The sequence below is a fragment of the Drosophila sechellia genome, chromosome 3R (genome assembly GCF_004382195.2).
Source record: "Drosophila sechellia strain sech25 chromosome 3R, ASM438219v1, whole genome shotgun sequence".
Lineage (NCBI taxonomy): Eukaryota > Metazoa > Arthropoda > Insecta > Diptera > Drosophilidae > Drosophila > Drosophila sechellia.
In genome coordinates this window covers 25,949,350-25,966,712 of record NC_045952.1, presented here as the reverse complement: position 1 = coordinate 25,966,712, position 17,363 = coordinate 25,949,350, and the positions used below count along the sequence as shown (strand labels likewise).

At 42.6% G+C, this 17,363-nt stretch overlaps 1 protein-coding gene across 1 annotated transcript; it reads right to left on the bottom strand.

Moving 5' to 3' along the window:
- Positions 1 to 9,106: 9,106 nt before the first annotated feature.
- Positions 9,107 to 11,994, bottom strand: LOC6617181 (GPI ethanolamine phosphate transferase 1). The gene is made up of 2 exons (XM_002041472.2): positions 11,150 to 11,994; positions 9,107 to 11,100 (listed from the first exon to the last, which is right to left on the bottom strand). Exons 1-2 carry the CDS (start codon positions 11,940 to 11,942, stop codon positions 9,185 to 9,187), a joined length of 2,709 nt encoding a protein of 902 aa, XP_002041508.2. The 5' UTR covers positions 11,943 to 11,994; the 3' UTR covers positions 9,107 to 9,184.
- Between the last annotated feature and the right edge of the window lie 5,369 nt (positions 11,995 to 17,363).

Here is a 17,363-nt window from a genome sequence, read left to right as displayed (position 1 = left end):
CGAGAGAAATGCACGTTGATTTTCGCTTCCATTTGCATTTGCATTGCAACTGACGAACTGTATATATATATTCGGAAGGGGCGTGGCCAGCTGTTTTCGGTGGCATCATTTATATTTGATGTGGCCGCTTTTGTTGCATCTTAGGGCAGCTTAAGTTGCCATTAATGCCCGAGTGAGAGCTTGATTCACTTTACTACCCCTGCCCGCACTTGGCTTGCTTTTAGTTTGCTAAGTGCGTTTTGCAGCGAGTTGAAGCGCAGCAAGCTCTTAAATTATTGTGCTTCCAAACAAAGGTCATCTTGCACAACTGTGTTGCTCTTTAAGCCGCCCAGTCATTAATTAACTTTGCTTGCTTAAGAAATTAAATACAAATAGCTTTGATATTTGTTTACCAAACTGGATTACACATCTCATTTTGCCGTAAACGTTGCTTAAAATTCCACTTTAACTTTGCACACCGCACTATCGTATTTAAGCCAGGTTTCCCAGATTCCCAAAGTTGTTGTTTGCTCAAATCTGCACATGTAAATTTCCCTGGCTGGCCTGTCAATTTTCAACTTCTCAAGTTCTAGATGTAATTGCTGTCTGAGAACGTAATTAATGTCTGTGTGGATTTTCCATATTTTAATGATTGAAAAATATTTGAGCCACCTTCTACGGGTAGCACATAAATTAAGCCAGTTCATTATGCGGCCTGATTCCTATGGAGTTCTCTTGGCAAAGCAATTTGGGTTAAATGCACCTTGTTTCATCTCGGCATTATTGCTTTTCAATAGGGCGGGCAATATTTTTGCAATGAAATGTTGCAAATATACGATGTTAGGTGAATCGATTGGGCAATATTTGATAAATCTTTTGGGCACACACAACAGACGGCAGTGGTTTATCCTGCTTACGCCCACTTAACAAACAAAAAGCAGGACTTTTTGGACAACTCGTAAGAGGCATGGCCCTTGGCTTGGGCAAAAACTGACCAGATTGTTGCTGCGCTGGTGCTTTTGGCTTGCTTTCTATTCATTTCATTTCAATATGCATTTTATTTGCTGAAAATGTTTAATCGATTTTATGCAAATCATTCCCATTTCTTTTGGGCCCCGGCTTTGTAGTGTTGTGCCGTTGAGCCACTGCAAACACTTGAAAACCATTACAAAATAATAATAATAAAAATCTTGGCCAGCTCCTTGCCGCAAATAAATTATTTCTGATGGAAGCCCTGAAAAAAGAGGGGGAGAGGGGGGGAAAACTGGGCTGCGATGGCAGAGGCATGCAAATGTATGCAAACAATGAAAACTTCCTAATGGAATTTTCCACATGTCGGACATATGCATAAACCTTCTAAACAAACCCTCTGTCCTCTGTCCTGCAGAGCTGTGGGCACTTTGCTGTGACCATTTTGTTTGAAAGCACTTCACACACGCACGTCAAAAACTGTGTCCTGTGTCCAAAAACCAAAAACGAAAAAAAGATTGAAAACTAGAGAAAAAATTGGCAAGGATTTGGTTGTGCAAAAAGATGGCGTCAAGCTGTGCAATTTTGCCAGCGATTCGATTCGATTCGATTTCGTTTCGGCACTCCCTTTGGCCGTATCGTTTTGGACATTGGGCCAAAAGACGGGTCAAGTGAGCGGTGACCCTTCAGCATAGTGGTGACCCCTGACCACACCCCCCAGATATGTGTAAGTAATTTTCGTCGTTGTTGCTGCAGCCCTGCTGTGGGATATGCTGCATTGCGGTTTTGGTGCAACAAGCTAATGAGTTTGTGGTTGCCAGGACACCGAGCATAATTGCTTTTAATGGCAATCAGCAAATTATGCATACTTGTAGTTGTGGTCGTGTGGGGCAAATGTTTTGAAAAATAAACCCAAAAACGCTAAAGCTCCTAATGCACATCTTCATGGATTTAATTAAATTCCTTGGGCCAGCTAAGTCCGTCCTAATTTAATTGCAATCCAATAATAATCTGCATTTTTAATGCATCTCGACTTGAGGGTGAGCATGGAAAAAGATTAATTGAAGATTTGCATTGAGATATCACAAGCACTTGTGAATACACAAAGTAATGTTTACACTTGTGTAGTAATATTTATTGTAATTCAATAGCAAAACTGTGCATTAATCATACGCCATGTGTGTTTGAAAATGCACTGGCCATTTTATGCAATCTTTTATCGACGACATTCATTGCGATCTTATCGAGGTCGACTTTAATTGAAATTCCTTCAATCAAATTAGCCAAAAGCAATTATGCAGCTAATCAGGCCTCAAGTGCGGCGACCTTTAAGCTGCAGAAAAACACTCAAAGCCGTCGGTTGAATTGGCCACCTTTTCGGCAAGTCGAACAATTGAAACAATGGGCCGCCCACCATAAAGTTTGCCACCAAACAGTTTGCCACCCATCCGTTTGTCAGTTGAGTTGCAGCCATGCGATTTTCCCCTTGAAGCGATTCTCGCATAGAGTTTGAGTAATGGAACTTCAAAAACGCAGCCGCCGCAAAACATGAAAACCAAAGCCGATTTCTCGTGAAAGCGCAGTGTAAGGGCAATTATGGGGAACGAGCAAAACCACAATAGGATTATCAGTTTTGTGCAACAGCCAATGAACAGATCAAAAATGCATATATACTCATGCGAACAATTGGATAGTAAAAGGTGGCTATGACAGCTTATAGCTTAAATATTAACTGATGGGATTGGTAACATCAAATTTGGCCATCATAACTCAGTCACTTACTTTTCCAAGTGTAGCTATAAATTAAAATGAAACTGAGTTCTTTTTATTCACTTCCATTCATTGGGCATTTGATTTGCGCCTTTCTTGGACTCATTCATTAATCGCCTTTTGATTCTTTTTCGCTCACTTGTAATAGCCACTCATTCATCATATTCAGCGTCAATTATTGTGCCGCTGCAAGTGCCAGAAATGCATCTATCTTCATTTGCATCAGCGCATTACATCTGCCGCAGCTGCCCCTTAGGATTGGCTTGAACAAAAAAAAAAGAAGGGGGCGTGGCAGGACTAAAAAAGTCCTTAATACTGTGAAGCTTAATCTGTTTTAATTGATTTATCGTATGGCGCCTCAACTGCAGACAATTAAATTACGCGGGCTCAGGATAAGAAAAAACTATGCATTTTGCCATGTTTTGTTTGGCCTTTTGTTTGCATTGGGGTCGCGGGCCAAATCAATTGCATTTGTATTATTGTTTTAATGCTGCAGCTAAAAATTTATGAAGGCTGGATAATGGTGGCACAAAGGTAAACAAAAAGTTATTCAAACATTTGCAGTTAAATCTGGAAAAGCCTCAAATAAGACCAATGCAATGAGTGCTGAAAAAATACGTGAAATCGATTTCATTTTGTTTCCTGATTTTTGCATGTTAATTGTGTTGCTTTTTGTGAAAATATTTTGATTATGCCTGTCGTATGGTTTGCTTTTCACGCTTTTCCCCCGCTTTTCCCACGCTTTTACAGCATTTGCGCTGGCTTTGCTGTTGTTTAAACAAAAAGTGTTTTTCTTTCTTTGCATTTTGCCACGCCAACATACCGGGGCATTGACATTTGCATGTGTGATTGTAGTTTGTTTGCTCGATTTTCCATCGAACTTGCAATTGGATGGCGTGTATGGCAGTGTGTGTTTGTTCTGTTTGTTGTGTATGGCAAACATAAATACACACCTTCACACGTCTACACAACAACCAGTGCTTAGTTCATAAACGTTGACAATTAATTGAGCAAAATGCCAGCCATTCAACTAATTGGAACAGCTCAATGCGAATGCGAATGCGAAACCAAAGCCCAAAACAGGACTATATGTGGCTAATGAAATTATGTGTGGCAATTATATGGCGCCCAAGGGTGTGTTTTTGGCTTATATATTTAACGATTTCTTTATGGCCTAGTGGACATCAGTTGTCCATACTTTAGATACTCCACGGAGCCCAATATCGATGGCATTCGACGATGATGGACTGCAAGTACTCGTTGAATACCCCAAAAGTCATAAACTGATACTTGGAACTCGCGTATCGGTGGTGATGTCCAGTGTCCGCATTGAAGACCCACTGTCGTCCATGATGCCTCTACATCAGGAGTGGCTCATGCAGCGGCGATATGAGATCCAAGTTGATCGAGAAGGATTGACCAAGATCGATCATTGACTTCACCTCCGGAATGACCCACCATTCCTGGAACTGCGCATCGGATTTTTCCAGGATGCGTCTACGTTTTTTGTAATACATTTGATAATCTATTCCCCGGCTTCCTTCTCACAAGGGCAACCAAACATTTGAAGCAAAAATTTATTAAGAGAATGAACTTCTGATTACTCACATACATAGTTCCAGCTCATCCTCGGCTTTTGTGCCACTTGGCGAATCACACAGAGAACTGTTAGTTAGTTCATCCAGGCTCATGGCAACGATTTGAATTTTGGTAACAAAAATAGACGTGTGTTTACCGAAAAAGCAAAATGGAAACTTATGGCCCACTGATGTTTGGCACTCGATTTGCGGCATTAAAATGATCATTTGCGGCTGGCAAAAGCCGCAAGTAGTAGACCACACTTAAACTACATTTAAGGCTGGCACAATCTCACTGGGATTTGCGATTCTAATGCTTTCTACCTGGGCAACTTTATGTTTTAAGTGGCCGGAGCTCAAGGGCTTAGCCCGGGTGCTTTTCGAGTGGGCCTGTTTATCTATGCCCGTACACTTTGGAGTGCCGTCTGTTCATCCTTCCCTATACCGTAACCTGTATCCGAGTATTCAGTATCCTTTCACCTCGGGCCTCATATCGGATCTGCCGCAAATGCCAGTCATTACATGCAACGATTGTGAGTTGGCCAAGATTTTATGTGCCAACAACAAACACACAAGGTCCAGACTGACGGGGCACAGACATTCCCGAGAAGTTGGCCGTCGGTGCGAGCAGGAGGAAAATTGAGCTTAAGTTGCAATTAAGCAATTGCCCGCTTGGACTGGGATTCTGTTGCTGATGCTGCCGATGCTGCCCTTCTCGTGCTCGCAGTCCCATTGCCACTCATGTTGGCCCGGCTAATAGCAGCAAGCAAACTCAAGTGGCTGCTAACTTGGCTTTCGAATGCGGCAGAGCAATGGACTGGCGGCGATCAAGCCCCAGTTGCAAATAATGCAAAATTGCAATGAAATGCGGCCAGGTGCATGAGGTGAACTTTGCTAAGGGAATCCTGCAGCCTGCCACCTGCCGCATGCCACCCATCACCCATCGTTCTCGTTCTTTTCTATTTATGTGCAGTTGCTTTCCAATCACCAGCCAGCAAACTTAATACAATATTTAAGCCGCAAACGTAGCACAATGTAAACCAAAGTAATCTCGAACTCAGCTCCGGCTGTGCAGCAAGCAGCTCGGTTTGGCTTTCCTGTGGCAAGTGGCACGACTTGCGGCCAACTGCAGCTAAACCAGCCAAGACTCGAGAGCCCAGGAGCTGAAAACCAGACCAGACCGGCAAGCTGCTGGTGGAGGAGCGGGAGGTTCAACGAAAAAAATAAGAACAGAAAACAATTCCTGCATTGAGGCAACTTCGCGTTTTTTAAGTGGAAAACTTTGGCCCTCACATTTGGCCATGGGGCATGCCTCGTTGCAATGAAGCTTAAAGTGTGCCTCAGATGCAGTTCAGATGTGACCGGCGAATTTTCCAGGGAATACTGCTGACTGACTGACCCACAGAGGGATCAAATCAATTATATAGCAAAAACAACGATTTGAGAAATATATAGGTCAACAGTCTATAATATATTCTAATGGTTTCTGAAATCGGCTATAAGTACCTAATATAGTATTGAGCGGAAAATAATTCCTTTCTACACATTTTTCATTTCATACCCGCAAATTGAAAACTTTAAAGGCTTTGAAATATTTACCCACTTTGCATAATTAGTTGCCTCAGAAATTGATGCCAAAGCAGACAGCACCGAGGATTCAGTTCGATTGATTTTGATCTATAATTCGCGGTCTGCAGGACCATAAACTGAAGGGGATTGTCGGCTGATGCTGCTGTCCAATGAATTTCAAATTACCAATAAACAATTGAATGAGCAGAGAAAATATAAACACGCACACACGCATACAAATGCTAATCAGCGATGCTTTATGATTTTCGGTATATTTGCGTTGCTCATACGCAGTGTGGCCGCATCGCTAATCCCGGCACGCAGCGTCAATAAGTCAAACACGTCAATGGCAAGCAGTGCGAAATCCTCGGTGGCAGGAGTCGCAGGATTCGAAGGACTCGGAGGATTCACAGCAATGCTGGCGGCAGTAAAACAGAGACAAAAGGCAACAATTTATTGTTGCTCAATGTCGCATTTATCATCACTTTATGCTACTTAATCGAGCCTTCGTCCCCGATCCTGTGAGCTCGATTTCCGTCGTCGAAGATGATTTCAATGTTTACTCTCGTATCGTCCTGGGCGGCTTTGTTTGCTTATTGTTTTTCGTTACACATCCGCGCACAAACTCACACACACACAGAGCCGAAGAGCACTTTGCAGCGTCTTTTTATGGTTTATGGCGCCATTGAATTTTTCGTTTGTTTTCTTATTAAATTATAATTTATATGTGTAGTCGCATCAGCCAGCGCCAAGGACATGGCACTTTGTCAATTGTTTAATAGAAAACAAAGGAGATACGACTCCTGAGCGCTCGCACGAAACTTTTCGGGGACAGGACACATTGCCATGTTATTTATACATGCGCACGGCGTACTCAATTACGACTTCGAATGGCAAACAACTTTCTCGGATTTTCCTGGGCATGTGAGTTGCTCTGTTTGTTTGCTCTGTTTGTCACAATGTGATGAAAAGTGCGATAGTAATATATTAAAGATGGCAGATTTCGATGGCGAAGAGATATAACTACAAAATGGGCCGTAGTTCTAACTCTTATACCTTTATAAATATCTTTGAAGTGTCCTAGCATCACTGTAAGCTATTCAGCATTTTCAGATATTTATATGACACGTGCGTAAAATGTATCCTGGCGATAGCTCGAAATATTCAAAATAGTGTTCACAGCTAATCCAGTTGAATAATGCAGCTGCAATAAAAGGCTAATGCGCAGTGCATCGGTATTGAAAATGTTTCCAAAACTATTTCAACTTCATTAAATACTTGCGTATAGCTAATGCACACGACTGCAAAATGGCAAAAATAAATGCCAACTGGCAAAAGTATTCGCATAATTAATTGCGCGGCACAGTTTGTTTGTAGATTTTATTTTGGTTTTACGCATTTAACGTGGAGGTATATGCATAATAAAAAAAAACAATTCATTAAATTTGCATATAACTTTTAAGCATATTTGAAACATTCTGTGCACATGATTCATTGGTCTGATAGCCCAAAATTTAAATAGAAAATTAAATTGCCGTTGGGTTTCAACTAATTTGCACCCCGACAATATCAGTGGGCAAAAATAAACAACAGCTGGTGCTTTTGCCATTTCGGTCCACTATCGCATATAATAATACAAAAAATACATTCGAAAGAGTTCAAAATTGGAATAAACCATAAACTCACTATTGAACATATCTGGCAGATATATTATTTATAAGTTGGTAAATTACCAGAGGAACTGAGCGTTAATTAATACTGACCAGAACACGAATTGCAAGAGGATGCGACCGAAATTTATCTGAATTAATTTTGCATACCTTTACACCACACAAAAATCGCAATGGAGAGCACATTTCTAACTGGTAAATATTTGCGAAATCAATTCAATTTCGCGCATGAAATTATATGGCTTTTACAAATATTTTAATTAACTGCCAAATGTAATAATTGCCAAATGAGTTCGGCCAAAAACATTATGGCCCTGACAGCTGCTGCTGCCGGGAAGTTTAGTATTTTTGTATTTTTATTTTAATTAAATCCACGTCGCTGCTTGCCGCTGGTGGTTAACCCACAAAAAGATAAGCCCCAAGCTGGCGCTGACATTAATCATTTTACCTTTCAAATGCATTCTCATTACGCGCCAGCCAAATTGAAACTTGGCCTGATGCAAAAGGGAATCGCAACTCTGAGCTTTCCCCCGGGGGCTGCGGCTCATTAATAACCGACAGGATGGCATAATTCTTTGTCTTCGCCCGATATTTATGTATATATATGTATCCTTTTAAGCCTCTTGGCTTTACCTTTCCGTCGCCTCGAGGGTTTCCATGGAAAATAAAGATGCCAAACCCGCCGAGATGTAACTGTATTTAGACGGAATGTACCGGAGAAGTGCTAAGCTCGGGCCAGATAAATATTGACCAACTAACGACTGACTTAGCCACATCCCAACTTTTCCAATTAAATCTGGCGAAAGTTCGTTCACTCCGTGTGCTGCCGCACCTAGTAAACAAGCAAAGTTCTAATGAGCTTATTAATCAGCGATAAATTTGGCCAGCATATGCAAGCCAAAGACTACTCCTGGCCAAGTTGTCATAATTTCCAATCAGAGCAGAGTGTCCAATGTTTTTGCGTATCAGCTAACCAAATCAACATCTGCCTTAAGGCCAAGGACGAAGATTGTAATGCCCAAAAGACATATACCGAAAGAATGGACTGGCTTCTAAGGCTAATTAATGTGTAAAGTGTCAATTAATCAATCAGTCCGCCGATCAATCCTGTCGGCCGGCTCAATGTAAGCCCAATCCCGCCACATTTCCCATTTCGGCCATGAGCCATGAGTGTATTGACAGGATAAACTCAACAAGCTGTCGGAGCTGGCCAAGCCGAATGAAATGGCTGGCGACAATGGCTCCACGGGCGACGACATCGCAAACATAAGCCCAGCGAATGTGGTTTGGGTGTCTGGAAGGGTAAGAAAAAAGCTAGGCAAAACGAGAGCCAAATAGCTCATTTAATCAGTCGTTTCCAGGCAACCGTCCTTTTGACCCGCCAAAGTGGGAGTGTCGAGGTGCGGGCCAAAAGGCAAATGCCAGCTAATTATTATGACAAATATCAAACATCCTGTCGGCTGAGGGCGCGACAAGTTCTGTGTCAAAGGCTTAAAAGCTTAATGAGAAATGAATTGAATACATTTCTATTAATAGCATGTAAAGTAATCGAATAAAACTCGAGAAATATCATAAGCTTAAAATTTAGATTGTAATTGAGTACCTTAAGACATACACACAATGAATTTAGTTACACGTTCCAAAAATATACTAGGCCTCAGTTTCTGCGGCTGCCAAAGTGCTTCGAGTATTGCTGGCTCTATTTCGTCCTAGCCGTTCCATCGTGGTGTTGGCCAAGAAGATCTTGGCCAAACAGATACCTAATAGTAGCATGAGGATCACGGCATGGGTTAGTAAGATCTGATCCAGACACATGCGAACTGTTCTCCAAGATCCCCGATTACGGATAAAGTAATACTTATAAAAGCCCATGGCATTGCTGATCACAAAAACGCAGATTAGAATTGATCTGGCGTTTTTCCGGACAAATGGAACCATAGCATATAGAGCGCATATGAAAATCATTGATGGTATAAAGACCTTCAGCATTACAAGACTGCCGGCTATGTAAAGGGAAAAATGCGGATAAAATAGTCGAGCGGTTGTCGATTTGAACAAAAATGAGGACAGCCAATGTCCAGCCAGGAAGAAGGCTACATAGAAATAGAGGAGAATCATATATCCATATCGATAAAATCCTTTTAGGTTCTGAAGAGAAGTGCGTTCGTCTTTCGCATCTTCAATTTCCTTGGTTTCCTTGGATTCCTCATAAACCTGTAGGCCGAATATAAATTCAGTTATCACGACTTGGAAATTCAAGCAGCCCCAAGAATTGGTCAGCAGACTGAGAACTGTAATCATGTTGATGGTAATAAGTTCCAATCTTTTCCTGGCCTCTGGCAGAGATTTCGCAAAATACACAATCGAGAGAAAGGCAAAGAAAAGGAATGACCAAGTGACGACATAGACATAGGACGATACGGATTCATAGAACTTATATTGATAAACTCCAAAGGCTCCGACCACCAGCGCTACTGAATTGAAGGTCCAGACTCGGGGATCATGTCGATGTCCTAGGATCAAAGGACGAATAATAGCCAAAACCATGCTTATATAAAGAACATGGTAACCTTTTACGGGTATAGTCCTCAGTCCCTTTGTAGTACGTTGCTCCATAATTAGTATGGCAGTTACTATTAAAGCCAGCGAAAGCCAAATGAATAGTTTGATGGATGGCTTTCGGAGTGCTCGGCGGTTGTTAAGGAGTACGGAAATTACATATAGCACCCATAGGTGCCTAATAATAAAGGTCATCCACATTATTAGGACAGCGGGGACCAGTATAAAGCCAAAATTCCATAACGGATGATATATCCAATAGCCTTTCACAGGACGTTCAGCCTGAGCCATGATCAACATTCCAACCGGTAGAATCAAATAAAATGTTGTGACATGCGGCACCTTTTGCAGTTCCATAATGGGAATTAGTAAAATACCGATCATGGCTAATATCAGGGTGGAAACGGTCATAAATCCCCTTCTTTGCGTCTTTTCCTTTTTGGATAATCTGGTCAGCTGTAGGAGGAGGCAGTAGAACCAAATCAAGTAGGACAATGAATTGGCCACAATCAATGGAGTTTGATAATACTGGTGGTAGTAGGCCAAACATTTCATTGCCAGTTCTCCATACTCCTTACAAACCTCCATTGCATCCGTTAAATTCCCCTCCGATTTTAGGAAATCAAATTGTGCTGCATACTGATCTATTACGCCCGAGTGGAGTTCCCCAAACTTTGGCAGCCACTTGTAAAACATCGCTTTTTCATGACGCCTTATGAGAATTTCAGCTTGCGACAAAAGTTGCAAGACGTTGAGATGTAAAGCCACCGCCTGATACTCATCACTCACGTTGAGATAACCCACGGGCATAAGGGCTAGATTGTTCTTTGGCGGTGGAAGCCCAATTAAAGATGACATCAGTGGCGCCAGTTGGGTCTGATCCACCTGGGATATATTGGGTTTTTCGGGGAAGTTGGCTTCAGCATCGATTTCATCTCGCTTTACACCAGCTCCCCACATAAACAAGGGTGTTTCTATTTCCAAGGAGGTACCACTACCATGTGTTCCTGAAAAATACTATATGATTAAAGTATAATTTGATACTTACATAGTTACCTTCATTATTCATGCCATGATCGGATGTCATCAGATAAGCCGTTCTACTATCATTGAAGACGCGTTCGAAGAGCTCATACGTATTCCTAATACCAAGCTGTGTATTCTGAAGCTTTTGGAAGAACCTCTTACTTAGTGGCCTGAACCGATGAGCAGCTATATCCATGTCGGCCAAATAGACAAAGAACACAGCCGGCTTGTAGTTGCTCCATTCTCGAACATTGTAGCCGTTGCTCAAGAAATTCTCCACCTTATCGAAGGCCCATTTGTCGCAAGTCAGCTTTTCTGGCAGGTCCCTTTCCATATATGAATCAAATCTCAATGGGGCACCACCATGCGACAGTTCCGCGAAGTAACCGACAATGTACTTGTGTGCCCAGCCGATCATATTTCTGCTGCGATTGAAGACGGTATCAAAATCGCCGGGATTGTAGCGTAAGTTGATCAAAGAAGCAGCCGGATCTTCATTGAAGCCGGCAAATATGGCTATGTGTCCAGGTCGTGTCATTGTCGGCGCACAAGTGCGGGATATTCCAATTCGTCCCTGCTTCCGGTATATGTCCTTCAGATCCGGAACATCGCTGCCATTGTTTGCCAGAAAGGTGGCCGCTCGCAGACCATCGGTCACAAATACCACCAATCGATCCGCTGGAGGTTCTAGGCCCATTTCGCGCATCGTCTTTTGCGGCACGAGGTTGGGCAGTAGATTGGGTTGGAAGTATGTGTTCAAGATGGCGCCCATCAACAAGATGTGCACCACAAGTGCCTGAAGCATCCACATTGTCGGAAGCATCAACTGTTAAAATATAAGAAAATTGTTAAACTAACAGAGTGGAGGTGTGACGTATTCCTGACCAGCTGCTGTTATTTTTGGCCTGAAATTACTATTCTAGCCAAAGAATCAGGAGAGCTTGGGTTTATAATCAACCAAAAAAACCAAGTATATGCGGGACTATGTCACGGATGCCATATTAGAAATTAAAATTAATGTACATTTTTATTATTAATAATTTTAGGCGATATGCGAACATATAACTGTGCACATATAATGAACAGATCTGTTGTCGTCGCCCCACCATCAGTTAGTTGTCCTTTTCCCCTACTATCTGGCACGGTTAGGACTCTTTTTTTATGGATGCCATAACTCTGCGGCCTTGTCAAGCAATTTCAATTTGCCGCTTGATTTGTGAGCTGGCGCCTGGACGCGCTGCCTTGGGCGCCAAATGCTGCATGTTGCCGCCTTGATTTACGCGCCTGCAATTTAAATGAGCTGCAAATTGCTGCATCGCCAGCGGATCCATGGGTCTTGGGGCAGCTTAATTCTTTAAGGGTTTTGTCAATCTGGGCGAGGTCGCGACAATTAATTGCCTCGTATAAATCGTGTGTCTCTTGCTACTTTTTGCCCATCAGCCCATTTTTTGTCGCTTGACTAATTCACGTAGACAATTCAGGTGCTCCAAGATGTACTTTTGATGCTCATTTCGCTGGAATGCTAGTTAGACCAGAAGGCTTAAAGCCCCGCCATTTGTCAGGCCAAGTCGAGTTGTGCTCTGACAGTTGTAAGCCAGTCGACAAATAGCTGGCCGGATGACTGAATGGCCAGCTAACAGTTTCGTCTGGCAATTAAAGGCCTGTTTTGCGTCTGGCAATGGGCTAATTTAACAGCGAACAAGAGTTGGGCGTTTTATGGCCAACAGTCGCGTGTTTGAAGCGATTGAGAAATGCCATTGAGTAATTGGGCAGAGCAGCATCGTTTTTCGCAAAGAGATGGCAAACCAATCTCAGACCCATTCTCTTCGGGACGTGGCTCAAAGCGCAGGCGCTCTCTTAGCCAACTACTACTATCCATCGGTTTTGGGTCAGCAACATGTTGGCCAACGAAGGGGAATGAATGTGGGTTATTGTGGTAAGTGGGTCGGCTCCTGCTCGACCCGTTCCCGTTCCCGTTCCCGTTGGCCGCAAATGAAACGAATTGTGGCACAGCCTTTGGCAACATTTGTTGCCACACTGACCGGCACTTGGAGCAGCAGCAGCAGCAGCAGCATCATCATCACCATCACCAGGAAGCGAATAAAATGCCAAATGTTTGCAGCATAAGGCTGTTGAACTCGACCGGCTTTCGTTTGGGAATATTTGCCCCATGCTAAACCAAGTCAAGGGCTCTCCACATTGCATTTGTGCCTGGAGTGTCCAGTCAATGAATTGCGAATTAATCTAGATAAATATTGGCAGGTCGCAGGGGGAGAAAAATATGTCTTGTGGGCTTAAAGGATCAAATCGATGGTGTTTTTGCTTATAAAAGATTCTAGGCTTAAGGAATGGATTTTGGAGAATTTAGGAAACTTGATAAGTATACGAAAGTATATATTAGTTGTATGCCTTCACATTGAAATACAAGTCAGTAATCGCAAGCCCTATAGATTTTAAAGCCAAGCATAAGCTTAACTTCATTGCTTTTCTCTCTGTGCATCACTCATATTCGTAAACACTTGAATATGTCAGCTCAAAAAAAATTGATAATTGCTTAGCCCAGCACTTCAAATGCAATATCAAGCAAATCAATTACGTCAGCCGTCTATCCTCCGAATTCCCGAAATGTGTGTGGGCGTTTGAAGAGCTAACCCCATTTAAATTCAGCTGCGTTTTGTGTGTTGACAAAACTTATCAACAATTCAATTTCAATAAAAAGTCGTGAGTTCTGGCCCGCTTCGCATATTGTTCGATGCATTTTTTAACACGAAATATTAGGGTCTGTGCGAGCAGGTGCGTCGACTTGGGGGGTTCGTTGGAACGCAAAATATGCGATGTTCTGACAACTCCCCTTGAGTTACTACGCCCCTGGGCAGCCCTATGTGTGAGTGTGTGTGCATGTGTGTGACTGCTGAATTTTGGCATTTGAATTGTCACATCTGGTTCATGGCTTCGAACTCATCCATCAAATGCAGCCCGGCTGCTCCATGGCTCCCCATATAACACCCCTTCGCCCATAACCACCGCTCATCCTGTCATCCTGCATGCCAATGCAATCATTTTTATTGTGTGTGCGGCTCTGCCTGTGTGCGTGTCTCTCTGCGGCCGTGCATGTGTTGGTGTATCTGTGAAATAGCGCGCATAACCACAGCGACAAAACCAATACACGGCCAGAGGCGAACCTCCATTTTTTCTTACCCCAAACACACATGCACACAATGATACACATGCATCTGCCTAACGAGAGCCTGACAATGCGATTTTCTACGCCAGAGTATCTGTGTGTGGTGTGTGTGGTGTAAGTGTGTGTGTGTGCGTGCAGGCACACGGCTATTGAAAGGCAAACACAATGAGAATATAATTTACGAGTCGGACCAAAATTCAGCTTTTTAATGGCTGACCTTTGTCACGAAATCGCATTGCACTTGATGGCGCCGGTTATTGGATGTATAAGCAATCAACCGTTCGCCCACTTTTTAATTACTTAAAAATATTTCATCTATAGAAAAAAGTATTTGCTATTTTTAGATGTCCAGCCTGTCCTAGGCCTAAACTTCGCAAACTGAAAAGGTCAAGTCAGTCGGCAAGCGCCATAAATAAAGTTGTATAAATTGTTTTTGAACCCAAAAATCTGTGTAGACCGACACTCGACCGATATCTTGCGTGCGTTGGCTTCTGCCCATGTGCATCGATTTAGCCATTATTCTAACAAGCTCTTAACAGTCTAACGACGAGACAGGAAGCCTTTACATAACAATCAGCCGGGCCCAAAGTCTCTCGTCGTTGTGGCCAGGAGAAGCTGAAGAAGTAGAAGCAGAAGCTTACTTGACACTCGGCCCCTCAAGTAGGTCAACAATTCGATGATGATTTTTCGGGAACAAAGCCATTGCTGGCATTTAAATTTTAAAGTTTAAATCCGGCCAAAGCCAACGGCAACGGCAACTGCAGGGCAAACAAACTGAGCGCGTTTGGTGTGAGGTCAGTTTCTGGCTTTGGTTTTTCATTAAAAGCAGATTTATGCATTGTGCTATGCCGAATTAAATGCGCTTTTGTTGCAGAATCACAAACACCGAGAGGGCCATACAAATTGTTGAACAAAAATGTAGCAGCACTCAATTGAGTTTAAATGCTGGCTGTGCGTGCTGCAGCAACGCAACCGAAATAAACCAAATTATGTTCGTAGTTCACACACATGCAATTGGTGTCCTTTCACAAATTTATTTGCCATTATAAGCAAGCTAAAAATTAAATAAATGATTTTTCAAGCCCACGAACTATGAACTCGGCGTGCTATTATTTATTAAGTCTGGCTTTATTTATAACTATAGGGTTGTGCTATTTTTCGGCATTGTGCGAGCTTATTATTTAGTTAGAGCTGTGCGATACCCTCGTTGCAAATTTAATTGGTTATTTCGCATAAACAAGTCGCGAAAGTTTGCCGAAAAATGTCTTCCACCATTTTGCTCAGGAGCTTGTCAAGCCTTTGAGCGGCAAAATTAAATAGCAAAGCAAAGTGCACTGCTTGCTTTTAACATTCCTTTTCCCTTTTCGATATTTTTTTTTATAGTTTTTGTACTCTATTTATTTTTTTTTTCCAACAGCAGCAGCAGCAGCAAACAAGCCGTGGCTGGCAGAGCCATAAGGCACAGCTTCCTCTTTTGGCCTGTCAGTGGCATGTGCGGAGACACGCCCCCTCCGCAGCTGCCCCGTGTGGCATGTGCAAAAGTAAAAACGAAGTTGGGCAAAACTTTTTAATATGCTTGCGAAATTTTATCAAAACTACAAAATTGCAGTAAAGTGCCAAGTGCCTGGGAACTGGGAGCTGCAGGAGCTGCGTCACCGAAAACCTAGGCGCTGCACTTCAAATAAACTCCGGATCAATTCAAAAACGTTCCACTTTGAAGTTGATATTCCATAGATGGAACTTATGAAATAATATATATTTATAGTTATAGAAGATTACACTAAGCTGAAATAATATTCCAGAGCTGCTTAAGTTTCAAAGGATCTGAGGTAGATGATATTCAAAAAACATATATTTCAAATTTTATAGGTTCATATTTGATCTCAAAATCTAAGATATTATTCTCTGTGCTCTGGCTTTGGTGTTGCCACTGCTGATTTTGGCTGTGGCAGTGGCGATGGCGATGGCAAAAGGACGACGATGCAGTCAAGCTCACGGAGTTGGCCAAACAAAACACAGTCAAGCGAAACCTTCAACTCAATTTGGCAATCGCATTTCTTGCTCTACTTCCGCCTATTCAACTTGACTCGATTTGCGTGCCGGCGACTGTCCCCCTTCGCCCCACCACCCACCACCTCTTTTTTAGCCTTCTATGTGTGAGTGGCCCCAGCTACTCCCACCACCACCTTGCTGCACCAACACACCCATGCTCCTGCGACCGCCCTTATGTGTGTTTAAGTGGCAATGCAAATGGCAACATTTTGGCGAGCACTTCACTCTTTGCCACTGACAGTAACATGACATCTTTCTCCCTTCCTTTTTTTATTTTTTTTTTTGTTGCCAACTTTTTGTGCTAAATTTAATTGCAATGAAAATGTTCACTGCACTTTTGCAAAAGCCAACCCGGCAAAATGCTCCTCCGACAGTCGTTGGGGTTACATATTGAGGGTCCTGTACATGCTTATACGAGTATACGTGTGTATGGGTAGCTAGAGATGGCGTGGCTGATTAATTGTGCAAATTAATTTTGCATTTGCACGCCAAATGAAGAACTTGCCATGGCTGGAAAATCGTCAACTGAAGCGTTCCCAAGTCAAAAGAATGATAGCGATAAAAAACGGGAGTGGATATGTGTGAAAAGCAAATGCGACTTTTGTGATGCTTTCAAAACTTTTCACCCCGTAATTTGATTTATGAAGTGATATTGTTAGCTCAACTTTAAGGTCCTTGCACCACAAAAACAATTTTAAATCCGGTAAGTGCAACTAACGGACCTGCAGTTACAACTTGCCTCTTTAATCGCTTTTCTATTTATTTAAGTAAGTGTTGCAGCTAGCCAAAATTGCATGTTAGTTGAATTTTAATGGGTTAACTACGAATCTCCGACGAATATCATTAATTGTGCCGGCACCTTTTAAGGAGCTGAGTTATGTGGCAAATGTCAAATGTTGCGGCTCTAATTAGCACGGTCGGTCAGCCAGTCAGTCAGTCAGCCAGTCAGCCAGTCAATTGTTGCGCATACGCCACGTTGCACGTCCCATAAAAGCCATTGGCCACGTC